This window comes from Lycium ferocissimum, chromosome 4, assembly GCF_029784015.1.
Source record: "Lycium ferocissimum isolate CSIRO_LF1 chromosome 4, AGI_CSIRO_Lferr_CH_V1, whole genome shotgun sequence".
NCBI classification, from domain to species: Eukaryota; Viridiplantae; Streptophyta; class Magnoliopsida; order Solanales; family Solanaceae; genus Lycium; species Lycium ferocissimum.
Genome location: NC_081345.1, coordinates 25,615,497 through 25,630,788, shown reverse-complemented (window position 1 = coordinate 25,630,788; position 15,292 = coordinate 25,615,497). Strand labels below are relative to the sequence as shown.

General features: G+C 32.3%; 1 protein-coding gene across 1 annotated transcript; it reads right to left on the bottom strand.

Annotated features, from left to right (window-relative positions):
• Positions 1–10,394: 10,394 nt before the first annotated feature.
• On the bottom strand, positions 10,395–11,413 carry LOC132051961 (abscisic acid receptor PYR1-like). The gene has a single exon (XM_059443256.1). The coding sequence runs from the start codon at positions 11,323–11,325 to the stop codon at positions 10,681–10,683; it is 645 nt and encodes a 214-aa protein (XP_059299239.1). The 5' UTR covers positions 11,326–11,413; the 3' UTR covers positions 10,395–10,680.
• Between the last annotated feature and the right edge of the window lie 3,879 nt (positions 11,414–15,292).

Here is a 15,292-nt window from a genome sequence, read left to right as displayed (position 1 = left end):
TAGAAACCTCATGTCATAAACTAAAAGTAAAATTCTTTCAAGCTTTAACTCGACCAGGATGTTGACAATGCAAGTGGAATTCGGATTAATTGACCCAATAAAGGGTAATAGGAAAAAAGGCTCCTCCCTGTGTCTATGATCTATCTAATAGTCGTTTGATTTATGAGATAAGGTGGAATATTTCTGAATTAAGTTTGAGATTAAATTTATACTTTAGTTGATTGAAAGTATACTTAACTCCGTAAAAGAAATTTATCTCTCATTCTTGGTGTTACCCAAATAGAATAATTAGTTCAAAAATTATAATCTCAGAACTATAATTCCGAAATAACTTTGTATACGAACCAAACGACCTTGTCTTTTCACATACACGAATAGGCAAAGGACAAAGGAAGGGCTAGGGGTGTACATGGACCGGGTTGGTTCAGATTTTTCAAATAACAAACCAAACCAATTGCATCGGGTTTTTAAATCTATAAACCAAACCAAATCAATAAAAGTCGGGTTTTTCAACCTTGGATTTTTTCGGGTTTCTCGGATTTTTCGTTTTTTTTTTCCCGGTAAAGTCTTCATACAAAATGTATAACTTGTACTTCAAATTTTTCTTTAGTTCTAGTAAGATACGACTATCTAATTAAGATATTTTAAAGAGAATAACACAAAATGTCAAATGAGAGATGACATTGTGCTAAAATATTCAAAAAAAAAAGTAATGAAATCGCATAAAATAAAATGATCATAATCTAAAAGTACTAAGTCATGCTATAATAAATATGGTTAATTTATGAGGCATATAGAAATGATCATAATCTAACAGTACTAAGTCATGCTAAAATAAGTACGGCTAATAAGTATTAATTATGTGACTAAATATTAAAGAAAAAATAAAATTATGTTACTTATTTTAACTGTCTAAACCAATATAAAACTAAAGAATAGATATCCAACATTATTGTCATTCCTAGTGTTAGAATTGATTTTTTTTTTTTTAGCATTAGTATTGATTTGATATTTGCTGGGTTTTATTTGAGTTACTAATATCTATGGACTATAAAACTTATTGAACCATTCAAAATTCTAATTTCACGCTCGAAATAATATGTAAAGATAAAAAACTATGAAAAAGTTTAAAAAATATTTATAAATTACATTATAAATAAATATTTTTATGTAAAAAATATCTTTGAAATTTTATACTTGTACTGTCAAGTTGGTTTGATTCGATTTAACTTTTTTTAGCTAAAACCAAACCAGACCAAGCGTGATCGGGTTTTTCTTTTTAAAAACTAACCAAACCACTAATCGAGTTTTTTTCTCGATTTGATTTGAATTATCAATTTGATGCGATTTGTCGGTTTCCTTTGTACCACCCTAGGAAGGGCATGGGAATTCCCCAATTCTTATTCCCAACACAGACAAACTTCCAAAGGAAACCCCACTCTTCACCCACTTCCTGCCCTTAATTAACTTTTCCCCACATCCGCTTTTGGCATATTATTTAGATATCAAAATTGAAAACTAGCTTGAACTTACTTAATTTGAAACTAGAGGAAGAGGATTAATGTTAATTGAGCTACCATCAAAGGATGTGGTGCAGCGAATTGGGCTGCTTCTTCCTTAATTAGAGGTCTCGGATTCGAATTCTGGATATGAAAAAATCCTTGGTAGGGAGCAATTCCTCTCGAATGGGGCCCTATTCGGCCCGAATCCAAATATAGCCTGGCTCCAATGCGGATACTGGACACCAGGGTAAACCCAAAAACAAAAAGTTAATTGAGCTATTACTCTCACGGTTTCGAGTACAAAAACAGAAAATGAAATAAGGTTCAGTTTAGATAACAAGCCATTGATTGATGAAATAGCTAAGAGATTTACTTCAAACATACGCTAAGGGAGATAATTGATGGAAATGCAAATTGACAAATAACAATATTTGAAAAATAAGTGGACAATTTTCCATATATGCCAGACGAATTGTACTAGTAGGAATATAATTGACAATTAGCTAAAACCATTCTTACGCAATTAAATGTAAATGGTCCCAAATTTCATTTACTGGTAACCCAAGTATTCATTGTCCTCCGTTCTTCGATCAGCCTCATCACTTCTATATTGACAAGGTTCATGAAAGAACACGGAGACAAGTCCATTTATTGAAAATGATTTAAATTATATATATAAATCACAGTACAAAAAAGTTTTTGTTATAAATATTATTATAATATTGTGATGTCTATCTTTAGGAGGAATTTTAGAGTTTGTTAGGGTTTGTGACTTTGACACCAAGTCAATTCTCTCCTATAAATAGAGAGGTTCTTTTCATTGTATTTCATCCCTTCAAGAGTAAATAAGAACTCTCCCTCTTATCTCTTTCTCTACAATTATTCTTGTTCTTTGCTTTATTATTTTATAACACGTTATCAAAGACGAAACTCTAATCAACCGAGATGTTACGATATTGCGAAGCATCCTTAGGTGTTGATAATATGATCGTTTGAATGGGTACTCACAAACTAGAGTCATGGTCTTGAAAGATGAAGCACTGTTTAGATTTGAAATATTGGATATTAATGAACATCACGTGCCCATGCCTAAAACTGAAACGACTTTAACATATACCTAAAGTATCAGAGTTTGAAAGAAAATATGATCCCAGAAGTGATTATATTTTACAAATCTCGTGTTAATTAAATTTGTTAATCACCAAAAGTGATAATATTTGCACAGGCTTATTGTGATTATAATTGAAGACATGTTAGAGAAAAATACTCTACGTTATGTGGATACCTTAATTTGCTCGAAGTAGCAACATCTTAAAAGAGGTATTAAGCTATCATAATTTGATATGCTCGAACACGTAGAGATGATTTTGTTCCATTCTTGAAGAATGAGAACTTTTGATAAATGTTACAAATACATATCCATTCCTTAAAGTGAATGTGACAAAAGTATGTAATAAAGATTATAAATACGGACATGCTCTTGGTTGTGAATATATCAAGCCACACCTCCGGAAGAGGTAGAATAATTGAGAAAAAAATTCTATGATTTACTCGAAGTAGTAAACTCGTAAATCTACTCTTGAAGTAGCAAACTCAAAAATCTGCTCCCGAAGTAGTAGTAAATCTGAAATTTGCTCCTAAAACATTAAATCGAAACTTACTCCCGAAGAAGTAAGACTCAGAAAATAAAGCGGATAAATATTATCCTATTTTTGTACATGTTTTTACTTTGGAAATGAATTGTCAAGTACTAATCTTGGTTGAGTTTAGACATACTTGGACCTAATATCAAACTATGGAAGTCGTAGGACAAAGTACATGCCGTTGAAATATATCGCGGTTGAAAGTGTCCAACCGTTTCAATTCAATATCTTGATATCAATTGCAATTCTCAAAATCCTTTGGTTTCAAACGTCAAATTTATATGTAATTTTGGAAATTGATATAATATCTATATTTGTTAAAAGGAAAAGGCATCCGATTAGCCTTATTTTTATTTGCGATGTGGAACTCATAAATTGCCTTCTTTCACTATATTAAACAGAATATATTTTTGTCCCTTCCCTTTGCTAGTTTGGTCATATTATGAGAACTTATTCCCGTTGATTATTAATTTGGTATTATATGCATGTTTATGGAAAGTAAGTTGTTAGCAATTTGTGGCGGATATAATTAGTTAACTAGAGATTTTAAAGTTGTCAGCATTCGGAAATTACTAACATGTCTTGGTATTACGTAACTTACTACTAAGGTATTGTTCTATATGTATTTTGGTGGTCTAGAAGTATCGGTATAACTTTTGACAAGTAGAAAAAGTTTGGGAAATATATTAAAGCGGACTCAGAGAAATAATGAGCTATTGAAAATTATGTATAAAGCTCATCTAAATGACCAAGTTTTATTCCACGAAGTGAATGAAGAAATACCACAACACACCTCCGAAGAGATAAAATAGCAAAAGATATAGATGTTATTTTGTGGTATGAAGGTCATTGCCGCACGTACTTGTCGTACGTCAAATTATCTTGGATACTTTTATTATATATCATTCCAAGGCAAATGAAAAAGATTTTATAGAATATTTTCTATTATAACCACATTGATAGCATGATTAGTTGTTATTGATTTTCTGAAGGAAATAACAAATTCATGTATTTTTCTTGATCGAGGATGTAATATTTCGTGGTCACCGCTAAGATACAAAATATTCGGACGTTAATAGCAAATTTCCCCCTGAAGGAGATGTTTGAAATATGAAGTTTAGAACTTAATGTTTAATCATTTATAAATTGTATTGTCTTTAGATGTCCATTAATTATCGTTTATTTCATGACACCAAAGAAGTGTCTAACTAAAACTTTTTTATGATACAAGCAAGATCTCGAGCAATATTTGGTAGTTAAAAATTAATGATCAAGGTCCGGAAGAGCCTAATCATTTGTCTACAAGTATCATGACACCGGTAGTGTCCGAACAGTATGTGATCATGGAGAATAAATTAAAGGCTCCTGAAGAGCTTATATATTATTATGTCATTCATCCTAGATTGTAATATTTGAAGGTGTGATGATCGAAACAAAAGTTCTAGTAAACCCGAAGTTTACTAAAGTAAATGACTATCATATTGAAGATTCAAATGATTGGAGGATTAAATATCTTCAAAATCATAGTGTGTAAGACATATGTAAGTAAAAAGTTACCCTCTCTATTCTCCAAATTGTACTACACAAATATAAGCATGATGAAATCTTATGCCATGACAAACCAGAAGTTTATTGCTACAAAACAGAGTTCAAGTCATAGTAAACCAGAAGTTTACTAAAACAAACATGGCATGGTAAACCTAAAGTTTACTAGTATAGATAATTTTATCAGTTGGCATGAGCAATTTGGCCATCCGATTCAAATATGATGTGCAGATTGAGTATTTGACATATATTGAAGAACCAGAAGATTCTTCATGAATTTATTTTTGTAGCTTGTTCTCATGATAAGTGGATTATACTGGCTAATATTGGGATTGAATTTCCTAACTCTGAAAAAAATATAAAAGGTGAATATGGGCCCGTTCACCTGTTATGTGATGTCTTAAATAGATGCATCGATAAGACAGTCACATGTGCGTTTATTGTCAACCTGCAGTTTGACATATGCAAAGTTACTTGCTCAAAAATGATTGAGTTGAGAGCGTAATTTTCAGATTATGTAATCAAGATAATTCATCTTGTGAATGCTAGTTTATATCCAAGTTGGTTTGGCATTGAATGCCTCCGATAAAAAGCTAAATCATTGCTTATGAGAACAATGCTTCATGTGCTAAATTATGATAAATTTTCCCCTCACAATTGGTTCAGGGTTAGGAACCAGATATTTCCATCTAACAGTTTTTTATATGTGGTATACGATTAATTAATCTACCATGATGCATAAAGATGGATTCCCCTAAAGAAAATGGGGTGTATGTTAGTTTTTCTAACATAAGGGGGAGAGAATAAGCAGCTGAGGAATATGTGATAAATTATATATCACTAGTATGATCCTCATTCAAAAGATAATTCTACTCAAATGCTAGAAGCATTTGCTGACCCAAAATTAATTTCTAACTTCAGCTGCAAAATGCTCCTATTAAATTCATGTCCCTGAAGGACAGAGTCTAAAGCATGCATGAAGCGTGGTAGACCAATCGGTTTCAAACACAATAATCATTGAAAAGAAAGAGGAGCAAATGATTAATGATTATTATGAGGGGCAATGTGCTCTTGAAGAGCCTGCGACATAACACTTCATGAAACCTCATGAGAGGTTAGGTACCTAAAAATAATGAAAGTGATGAGATCTCAATAAGTTATGTCACATTGCGAACCGATACAAATAATATATATAGTTGACGATATCTTTGGTACAATATAGCGCAATATTGTAAAAGATTGTGAGGATCTAAATTCTACGTCTATTAAAGCATGCTAACGTAGAAATTATTATCAAGTGAAATGACGCACCTTGGTAAGCGTAAAGTTTATTCGACCTCGCCGTCCTATTGGGACACCGAAGATGTCACATATTTAAATAGAAATAGATGTTGTCATATCCTATATGAATTACTTGACAAAATTATATGAAAATTCCTGAAGAATTTTGAATGCCTGAAGCATATACAAGTTCTAGAAGTTTTGTTCGTTATTATGAATTGAATCAAGCAAGGTGAATGTGATTTAATCACCTTAATGAATGTTTAATGATTAAGGGTCTATTTATCCCTACGTTTTTGTGGGAATCAAAATCTGTCATATTGTTAGTGCAAGTTGATGACTTGAGAATTATTGAAACTCTTGAAGAGTTTTGAAAAGAAATAGATTATCTGCTAAAAGAAGTTGAAATGAGAAACTTGCAAGATTTTTTGGTCCTGAAGTGCCATATCTTTATGCAATTGATGCATTTATATATTTTGCTATGACTTTGAGGGATTACGGTACCATACGATGTTGTTCTATATGACAGTTAAATCATATAAAGATAACATTTATTTATAAAGCAATTCAAGAATGCACTTACAGTGATTTCAACAATATTATATGCTGATGCAACTCTATCCAAAGACTGAAGATGTAGCAACATACACAGCCCAACTAGAGAGTGGATTCATAAAGGGATAAAGCTTATTTCACAAAAGTTGTTCTTCACATACAAGCTCCGTAAGAATGGTGATATCAACGTGCAAGAGATTTGTTCGAGCGATAATATGATCGATTTATTCACCAAGTCTCTACAAACTACAACTTTCAAGAAGATGGTGCACAAGATTGGAATGCGAAGATTCAAGTTTTGGAGTGATGTACCCATCAGGGGGAGTTAATACGCGTTGTACTCTTTTTCCCTTGACCAAGGTTTTGTCCCAATTGGGTTTTCCTGGTAAGGTTTTTAATGAGGCAACCAAAATGTATATTATTAGAAATATGTACTCTTTTTCCTTCACTGGAATTTTTCCCACTGGGTTTTTTCTAGTAAGGTTTTAATGAGGCATATTATCTATCGAAATAGACATCAAGGGGGAGTGTTATAAATATTATTATAATATTGTGATGTCTATCTTTAGGAGGAATTTTAGAGTTTGTTAGGGTTTGTGACTTTGGCACCAAGTCAATTCTCTCCTATAAATAGAGAGGTTCTTTTCATTGTATTTCATCCCTTCAAGAGAAATAAGAACTCTCCCCTCTTATCTCTTTCTCTACAATTATTCTTGTTCTTTGCTTTATTATTTTATAACAGTTTTACACTATTAATATAATTTAATCTGTTATGTCAAGTTATATGTTTTGTTTTGGGAAAAGGGTCAAATTTACCCTCCAACTATGGTTTATAGGTTAAATTTGCCCTCTGTCAAAGTTTGGGATTAAATTTGCCCTCCCCATTAGGATACTTGATAAATTTGCCCTTATATGGATGGAAGTATGACTCGAACTCCACAACGCAAAAAATTAGCCGCGTCAGATCCACGTAGGCTCCAAATCCAATTATTTAACCCGTATCGTGTTTCCTCCCATAAAATCATACAACCCTAGTTCATTTTATTTTAGAAAGAGAGGGAATCACCCCCATTTGGGTCTTCTTAAACCAGATTGGAAAAAGGCAATACAATATTTCACAAAATCAATGCCGGGTGTGTGGATGTCATTTGGACGTCCAAGGTCAGAAGCAATAGTGACGTTGAAGGGTTTATTATGTTTCTTCCACATAAAAATCAAGGTCGCAGACACTCTACCTTCCCTGCATAGGCAATGTGGGATTTCACTGGGTTGTTGTTGTTGTTGTTCCACATAAAAACTAAGTGAAAGAACTTGCTGGGGCTTCCTTGTTGCTCTCTAAAGTAATATGGATTAAGCACATTGTTTAACAAGATCTCGTTCTGTAAAAATGTTAGCTCAATTAAACTTTGGGACTCGTTGGCCCCTGAGCAATCAAATTGGTGCAATTAGCCTTTCGGTTTTCCTCTAAGTTTATACACTTGTGAATTGCGAAACAGTAGCTACTGCTTTTTCCAGAAGTATTTCCAATAGTTGCGTTGTATAGATTGATTTGGTTGAAGGTGGAACCTTCAGATGGTTAAAACTTAAGTAAATAGTCAAATACATGTCCTTGGCAACTGAATTCGTCTGGGATTAAAGTGTTTTACGTATGTAGGTTCTGCGCAGCATGATTGTTTTTATAAATACTTAGCTTATTAATGTAGAGATCCCTGTTTCAAGGGAAAATATTGTATTGCTTTTTTACAATCTAGTTTAAGACGACCCAAATGGGGTGATTCCCTCTTTTTCTAAAATAAAATGAATTAGGGTTGTATGATTTTATGGGATGGGGAAACGGATTACGAGTTAAATAATTGGGTTTAGAAGCCTACGTAGATCTGACGTGACTAATTTTTTTGTGTTGTGGAGTCCAAGTCACACTTCCATCCATATGAGGGCAAATTTATCAAGTATCCTAACGGGGAGGCAAATTTGATCCCAAACTTTGACGGAGGGCAAATTTAAACTATAAACCATACTTGGAGAGTAAATTTGACCCTTTTTTGATTTTGTTTTCGAGGTGGCTAATTCAACTTAGAACAACTTTTGAATGAGTTCATATGGAAAAATTCTTTGTGGGTTGAATTTACTCATTATAGCACTTCAATTTGTAATGCCTCCACCCAATTTATGTAATGATATTTGACTGGACACGAAATTTAAAAAGAGAATTTTTTTATTGAAATTTGTGACCTAAATAAACCACAGAGAAATGTGTGACTATAAAATATTTGTTAATGGCAAAATTAAAAGTTTAAGTTAAATTATAACATAATATAGAAATGTATCATTTATTTTTTTGACAAACCGAAAAGGAAAAAGTTATCACATATATTGAAATGGTGGGAGTAAATTTTTCAAAGCAAAACTTGGATTTTTGTCTATGGACTCTTGAAGACGATACAAAATGTTGAGAAAGATATCGAATAGAATCCTTGCAAATGGCGTTGTATTCACACATTCTTCTTGCAATAAAAAGCCAAGTGACTAATTAGCTGATTTATATTAATATGGAAACTTAATTGAAGCAAACTTTCAATTTTCACTTGAAAATGACCCCAATAATTGAATGAATCCCCATGTATAAAAAAACAGGGGATTTCGGTCACATCAACGAAAATAATTTCAGACAACCCTCAAGAAAGGGGAAATGAAAAAGAAAAATGAACACACAAAAAATATCTGTAAAATTTTGCAAATGGCATTTATATTCATCCTTTTTCTGTCAGTAAAAGCCAAGATATTACTCCATTTATTCCTTTTCACTTATCATGTGTATCACCCGCACCTCTTAAGAAAAATATTAATTAAAAATTAATATAATTATAGACTATTTTTTTCACTACATTGATCTCACTCAATAAATAGTAAAGTAAGAGAAAAACTGAAAAAGAAAGGAAGAGTCAGTTCTCTCCAATTATTATAAAACGACAAAATTTTTGAAGCAACTACCTATAAGTTAGTAAATGTGATAAATACAATGTATCAGAATTCATAACAGAGAGTACCCGCTTCAGTCTATTCTACTTATGATTTTTTTTTTTTTTTTGGCACACCCTTGAGGAAAGAATTAACTTGAGGGAGACTTGACCAAATTATCCTTGGTTATTACTCTTTCCGTCCCATATTAGTCGGCTACATTATAAAAAATATCCGTCCCAAAATATTTGTTCATTTACAAAACCAAAATAAAATTAATTAAAGTTTTTCTATTTTGACCTTAACATTAATTTTTTTTAAAAGTAACCAATATTAATTAGAGTATAATTTATTGAAGAGAGATAAGAGTAATATTGTAAAAGTACATTTTTATTTATGATTTCTTAAAGCGCGTGTAAAGAGAAAAGTAGACAAATAATATGGGACGGAGGGAGTACTCCTCTTAATTTAATAGAGTACTACTCCCCGTCCCATAATAAGTGTCACCTTAGCCAAAAACACGCATATTAAGAAATTAATAATGCTATTGAAAGTTTACCAAATTACCCCTATATAATAAAAATAATTTTTTTTCTTGATTAGAGCATGCACAAGTAGTGAACCTTTTGACATTGGGAGTCCAACAATATCACGTTACCATGTAGCTTTTCCATTCATAATTTAGATGATACTTTAACTTATCTTTTTATCTAAGGGTTAAATTAAAAAAAAAACTAGTCAATTTATGTCTTGATTTCGTAAGGCGACACTTATTATATTTTTTTTATTTATTTATTAAGATAATATTTATTATGGGACGGAGGGAATAACAAGTTACACCTTGAGTTATTAAAAGGACAACTATTTTGAATAATCTAATTTTAGTAAGGACATCAAGTAGAATTGGACGAAGGAGTAATAATCTGAGGTGGATTAAAATGGAAACTTACTAAGAAAACTTAACACTTTGCATTTCAACTCAAACGACTCTTCCATAATTGAAAAAAGTCACTAAAACAGTTCTTTTTGTTCTTTCCACAAAATAAAAGTTACAGACTACAACATCTTCATCTTAACATTTATTGATTTACCAAAATGCTCTTGTTTCCATGAACCCTTTATAGAAACAAAACACCCTTCAATGATTCAAACCCAAAAAAAAAAAAAAAAAAAAAAAAAAAAAAAAAAAACCAATTTTACGAAATATCACCATTACCTCCACGAGCCATAGCTTCAGTAACCGAAGCTAACTGTTGAAGATTCAATTTCACAACAGTATCAGCAAAAAGACGTGTATCTTCTTCAGTATTCCCTTCAGGCACATCAACAACGTACGATTCCAAAACAACTGTCCAAATTTCATCATCCTTTTCAAATCCATGTACACTAGTAACCGACTTATAATTCCTTAACCTATGTTCACCACCAATAATAGTAAAACCCGTAACATATTTCTCATCATCTAATATATCAAGTCTTTCAGTACTTGTATCAGCTGGTAAACCTGAGATAACGTTAACATCGCGCGTGGCACCCACGACCATAGTGAAGTTTTGGGATACAGTACAGCTTTTGATGAAGTGTTTGTATGTTTGGGGTTTTGAGAAATTACGGACTATGGACCAAACGATGTGTGAGGGCGCGTGGATGCGTTGTGCGAGTAGGGAAGAACATTGGGATGTGTTGAATTGGTAAGAGTGGAATTCGGTTATGGTTTGTTTGAGGTTGTCGGATTCTAACGGTGTTAAACCGGGTGGTAGTGGTAACTGATGGGTCGGATTTGGTGACCCGTTTGGTTGTTGTTGATGAACGTGGGTTGTTGAGCTATCAGATTGCTCCATTAAACAAGAAGTGTGTGTGAGAGAGAAAGAGAAACAGGGTGGCTTTTATTTTCCGGGTTGTTTATGTTGGTGAGGCATTTAAGGTAAAGGGAAAGGCGAGCAAGTTGGGAAAAAAAGTTGAACGTAGTTAAGTTTTATTCTTATTTTAATAATATAAATAAGTGAATAATGGAAAAGATGCATGATTTTTTTTTTTTTAAAGAGATATACAGCAATGATTGAAGTGTGTAATAGGATATTAGTATTACTATAAGTTTTTTTTTTTTTTTTTTTTTAAGCCTTCTCCAAAGCTCTCCTTTCTTTCTTTTGATGACTCGAACCCACAAGTCCATAATCTTTGAATTGGAGGTGGAGGATCCTGGCAATCCCGTCTTGTCTTGAAGTGTGTGATAATTTAATAGAACACACATTAATTCACTTAATTATAGGATTATATATCGATACGCTCTTTCACACGACGGTTTGATTTTTTTTTTTTTTCAAGATACAAGAAATTGAAAATTCTTTTTGGCAGTGAAACTTGAATTCAAGATATTTATAGACTGTTATAGTATATAAAATTGTGTGATCATTTCATTTAAAATTAATTTTATATTTCCTCTAATTTGCTATAAAGGGCATAATAAAAGCACTAGCAGTTGGTTGAGGCATGCGATTTTCATAATGGAGATCTCATGTTTGAAAGCCCCTGTCTACGACACAGAAAATTTGCTTTCTAGGCCAAGCTCGTCGTACGAGGCTTGTCTAGTGCAGGTTATCTCTCTTGTGTGGTTTATGGGCTATTATACAGAAGCGAACTTTATCTGTGCGCACACAAAAGATAGCGTCTGCTGGTTCTCTTATTATTAAAAAAAAAAAAAAAAACTAAACCAAAGAACTTTCATATATCAAAAGGCATCAACTTTTTAAAATCTGAGAAGACAAGAAATAATATTACAGTGTAAAAAACAGTAAGAGAGTTAAAAAAGAAAAATTTCAATAGAAAAGATGAAACATTAGAGAGTGTTCGGAATCCAGGTCAAGGTAGGGATTTTAGTAATTTAATTGATTGGTTATTTGAACTTTCAATTTGTTGATGAGGATTTGAATCCTCACGTTATAGTTTCCTTCCTCATTTTTCCTTCCTCAATCCCTATGTAATTAAAAAAATCCAGGTCATGTATGTGAGAGGACAGGACAGGTTGGTGGCTGCCCCGCTAAGTGAGTGGTGATTGGTGGACAGGTCTGCCAAGCTTAAGCTGCAATATCAAGACAAGTTATTTCTGTTTTTATTTGCACAAGTCAATAGTCCTTTAATTATCTTTATTTTTCTCTCTCTCAATGATTATCAACCCTTGTTTTTTCTTTGATCGTAGTACGGCTAAATTAAGATTTATACTCCACTAAAAAACTAAGAGAATTCAATATTTACTGCACATATATAAAATATAATTTTAACTTTATATATAGTTTAATTTTTCATTGAAGAGGGCCTGGATGAACCCCTCTCCACCCACTTAGCTATGCCCTTGTATGCTAATGCAAGTTATCAAGCCACCTGAGTTGAGCGATCCAGCTCGAGCTTTGATCTAATCAAATCACGCTTTAGCATTGAGTTCGATCAAATCCTGATTTCTTCTATAATAAGTCGTTAAGTCGAGTTGAAATGCCAGTAAATTAAGCTAAAATTTTAGTCAATTTGACTTTTTGTCCCGACCGAATGCTTAGTATACTTAATATCTCTTACTACCTCCGCCTCAATTTATGTGATACACTTTTCTTTTGAGTCTGTAAAAAAAAAATGATACATTTCTATATTTATAAATAATTTAACTTCAAACTTTCCCTTTTACCTTTAATGAAATAATTTACGGCAACACAAATATCTAGGACTTGGTTTAGACCATAAGTTTTAAAAGTCTTACTTTCTTTTTTAAACTTAGTGTCTAGTCAAACTATATCGCATAAATTGAGATGGAGGGAGTATATACATGCATGTATATGTCATGGAGGGCATTTGGTTTCCACGTCGAAAACAGATAAAAAATGCTTGGGACTTTTCCACATATTAATGAAAATTTTTTGTTGGTAATTTCTTAATCTATTGTAATTTACTTTACAACTTATAAGAAAAATGTCATTTTGCGAGGGACTTAATATTCCCTTGCTAAAAGGTGTAATAGTGATGAATTCAGGGAAGAACCGTTATCTACCTCACAGTAAAAAAATTCTCTAACCTTATCTAGTGAGGCGTTAGTGAGGAACTATCCCTCGTTAAATATAGTGAGGGATATAATCATCGGTAATCTCTCATTAAATCATAAGCAAGAAATAAAAATCCTCGAAAATTATAGCACTTATTTTTGCAAGAAACTTGCGGAGAAACAGCCCTGGCCAATTGAATAAAGTAAAAATAAACAAAATAAGTGAGAAGTGTAAAAAGACTAGAGTTGAACGGAAGTTTTTTCGTTAATTCTCTTTAAGACTTTCCACCCAAATAAAAAAATCAAACTTTCTCTTCCAAAATCGAGTATATGTTGCATAATTAAGATGCACGTGAGTAGCCTGTTTGGCCAAGGTTCTGAAAAAATACTTTTTTTGGAAAGTGCTTTTCAAAAAATTATTAATAAGCACTTTGTATTTTGCTAATCAATTTAAAAAGCACTTTTGAGTAGCAATTAGCGTTTGACCGAGCTTTTAAAAAATGTTTTTAAGTGTATCTTTTTCAAAAGTGCTCCTGGGAAAAAGTATTTTTTTTATTACTTAAAAAGCTTTTTTCTTCTATAAAAATCTTATTTTCTTCTAAAAAACACCAAACACCTTTTTTAAAACAAGCACTTTTTGAAAAAAAAATTCTTTTAGAGAAAACTAAGCTTGGTCAAACAGGCTATGAGTCTAATTAGATGGCTTAAGCCGCGATACATATTGTTAATCATCTATAATTAGCTGAGATATTTATCTCCTTCCCACTAAAAAATTAGGCAGCCTCAATTTGATGCAGAATAAACTATGAGTATATGGAGGTACATGCATTGAAGTAAGACCTTGGACCTCTTTATTTAATTGTTTCTAATATGACCTTTAAACTGTTAGGTTTAAACTTTTATTTTCTATTCAAGGTCATGACCAAAACAATCTGGAAGCATCAGTTACTTAATAAATTAATGCACAAGATAAGAGACCTAAAAATCTGTTTCTTGCTATTCAACTGCAACGAATAAGACTAGATAAAGGGGCTCTATTTGTTTATTCAAGGTATTTTAGACTCTATACATTTCATGAAAGCCTTGGAAGAATCAGCCACTTATTTTATTAATTTGTTTATTTATCTTCGTCACTGCACAAGATAAGACTAGCTACTTCACTAATAATTCACAAGATAAGACACATATATAAAATTGTCTTCTGATGAATCTCATTCTTGAGGATAATGTTGGGACTTAACGTATATGACTAACATAGCTGTACAGGTCTATGTTGCTTGGATTTTTCGAAATTGTTGTCACATTAGTGTCGAATTCTCCAAAAATAGCGTATTTTTGGAGGATTTTACATATATCCTGCGGCATTTTTGAAAAATCCGAGCAACATAAATATACGTTTTCTGGTGCATGACGATGTAGGATTCTTTCTCCATTTCAATAACGTATAGGTTCTTGATCGAGGGTGTACCCAGTGAAATAGGCTACGCGTCAATTCAATTAAACCCAGTAACTTTTGCTTTGACCGGTATATATGTCTAAAACTCACAAAATAAGTACAAATAATAGATTACGAGCTTAGTGAATTTGATAGGATGTGGTAGAATTCCGAACCTGAACCCATAAAGTTCAAATCTTGCATCCCCTTTGTCTTGATCAGTTATATTATGTTATCAGACTTCCAAGAAATATACCTTATGAGATCCAAATTGAATCAAGAGACTGAAAATGTAACAGACACCAGCAACAGTTTTCATGTGTTTTTTTTTTCTTCAGCAGCAAGGATA

Coding starts and splice junctions, on each gene's coding strand:
- LOC132051961 (XM_059443256.1), bottom strand. CDS start 11,325: ATGGAGCAATCTGATAGCTCAACAACCCACGTTCATCAACAACAACCA.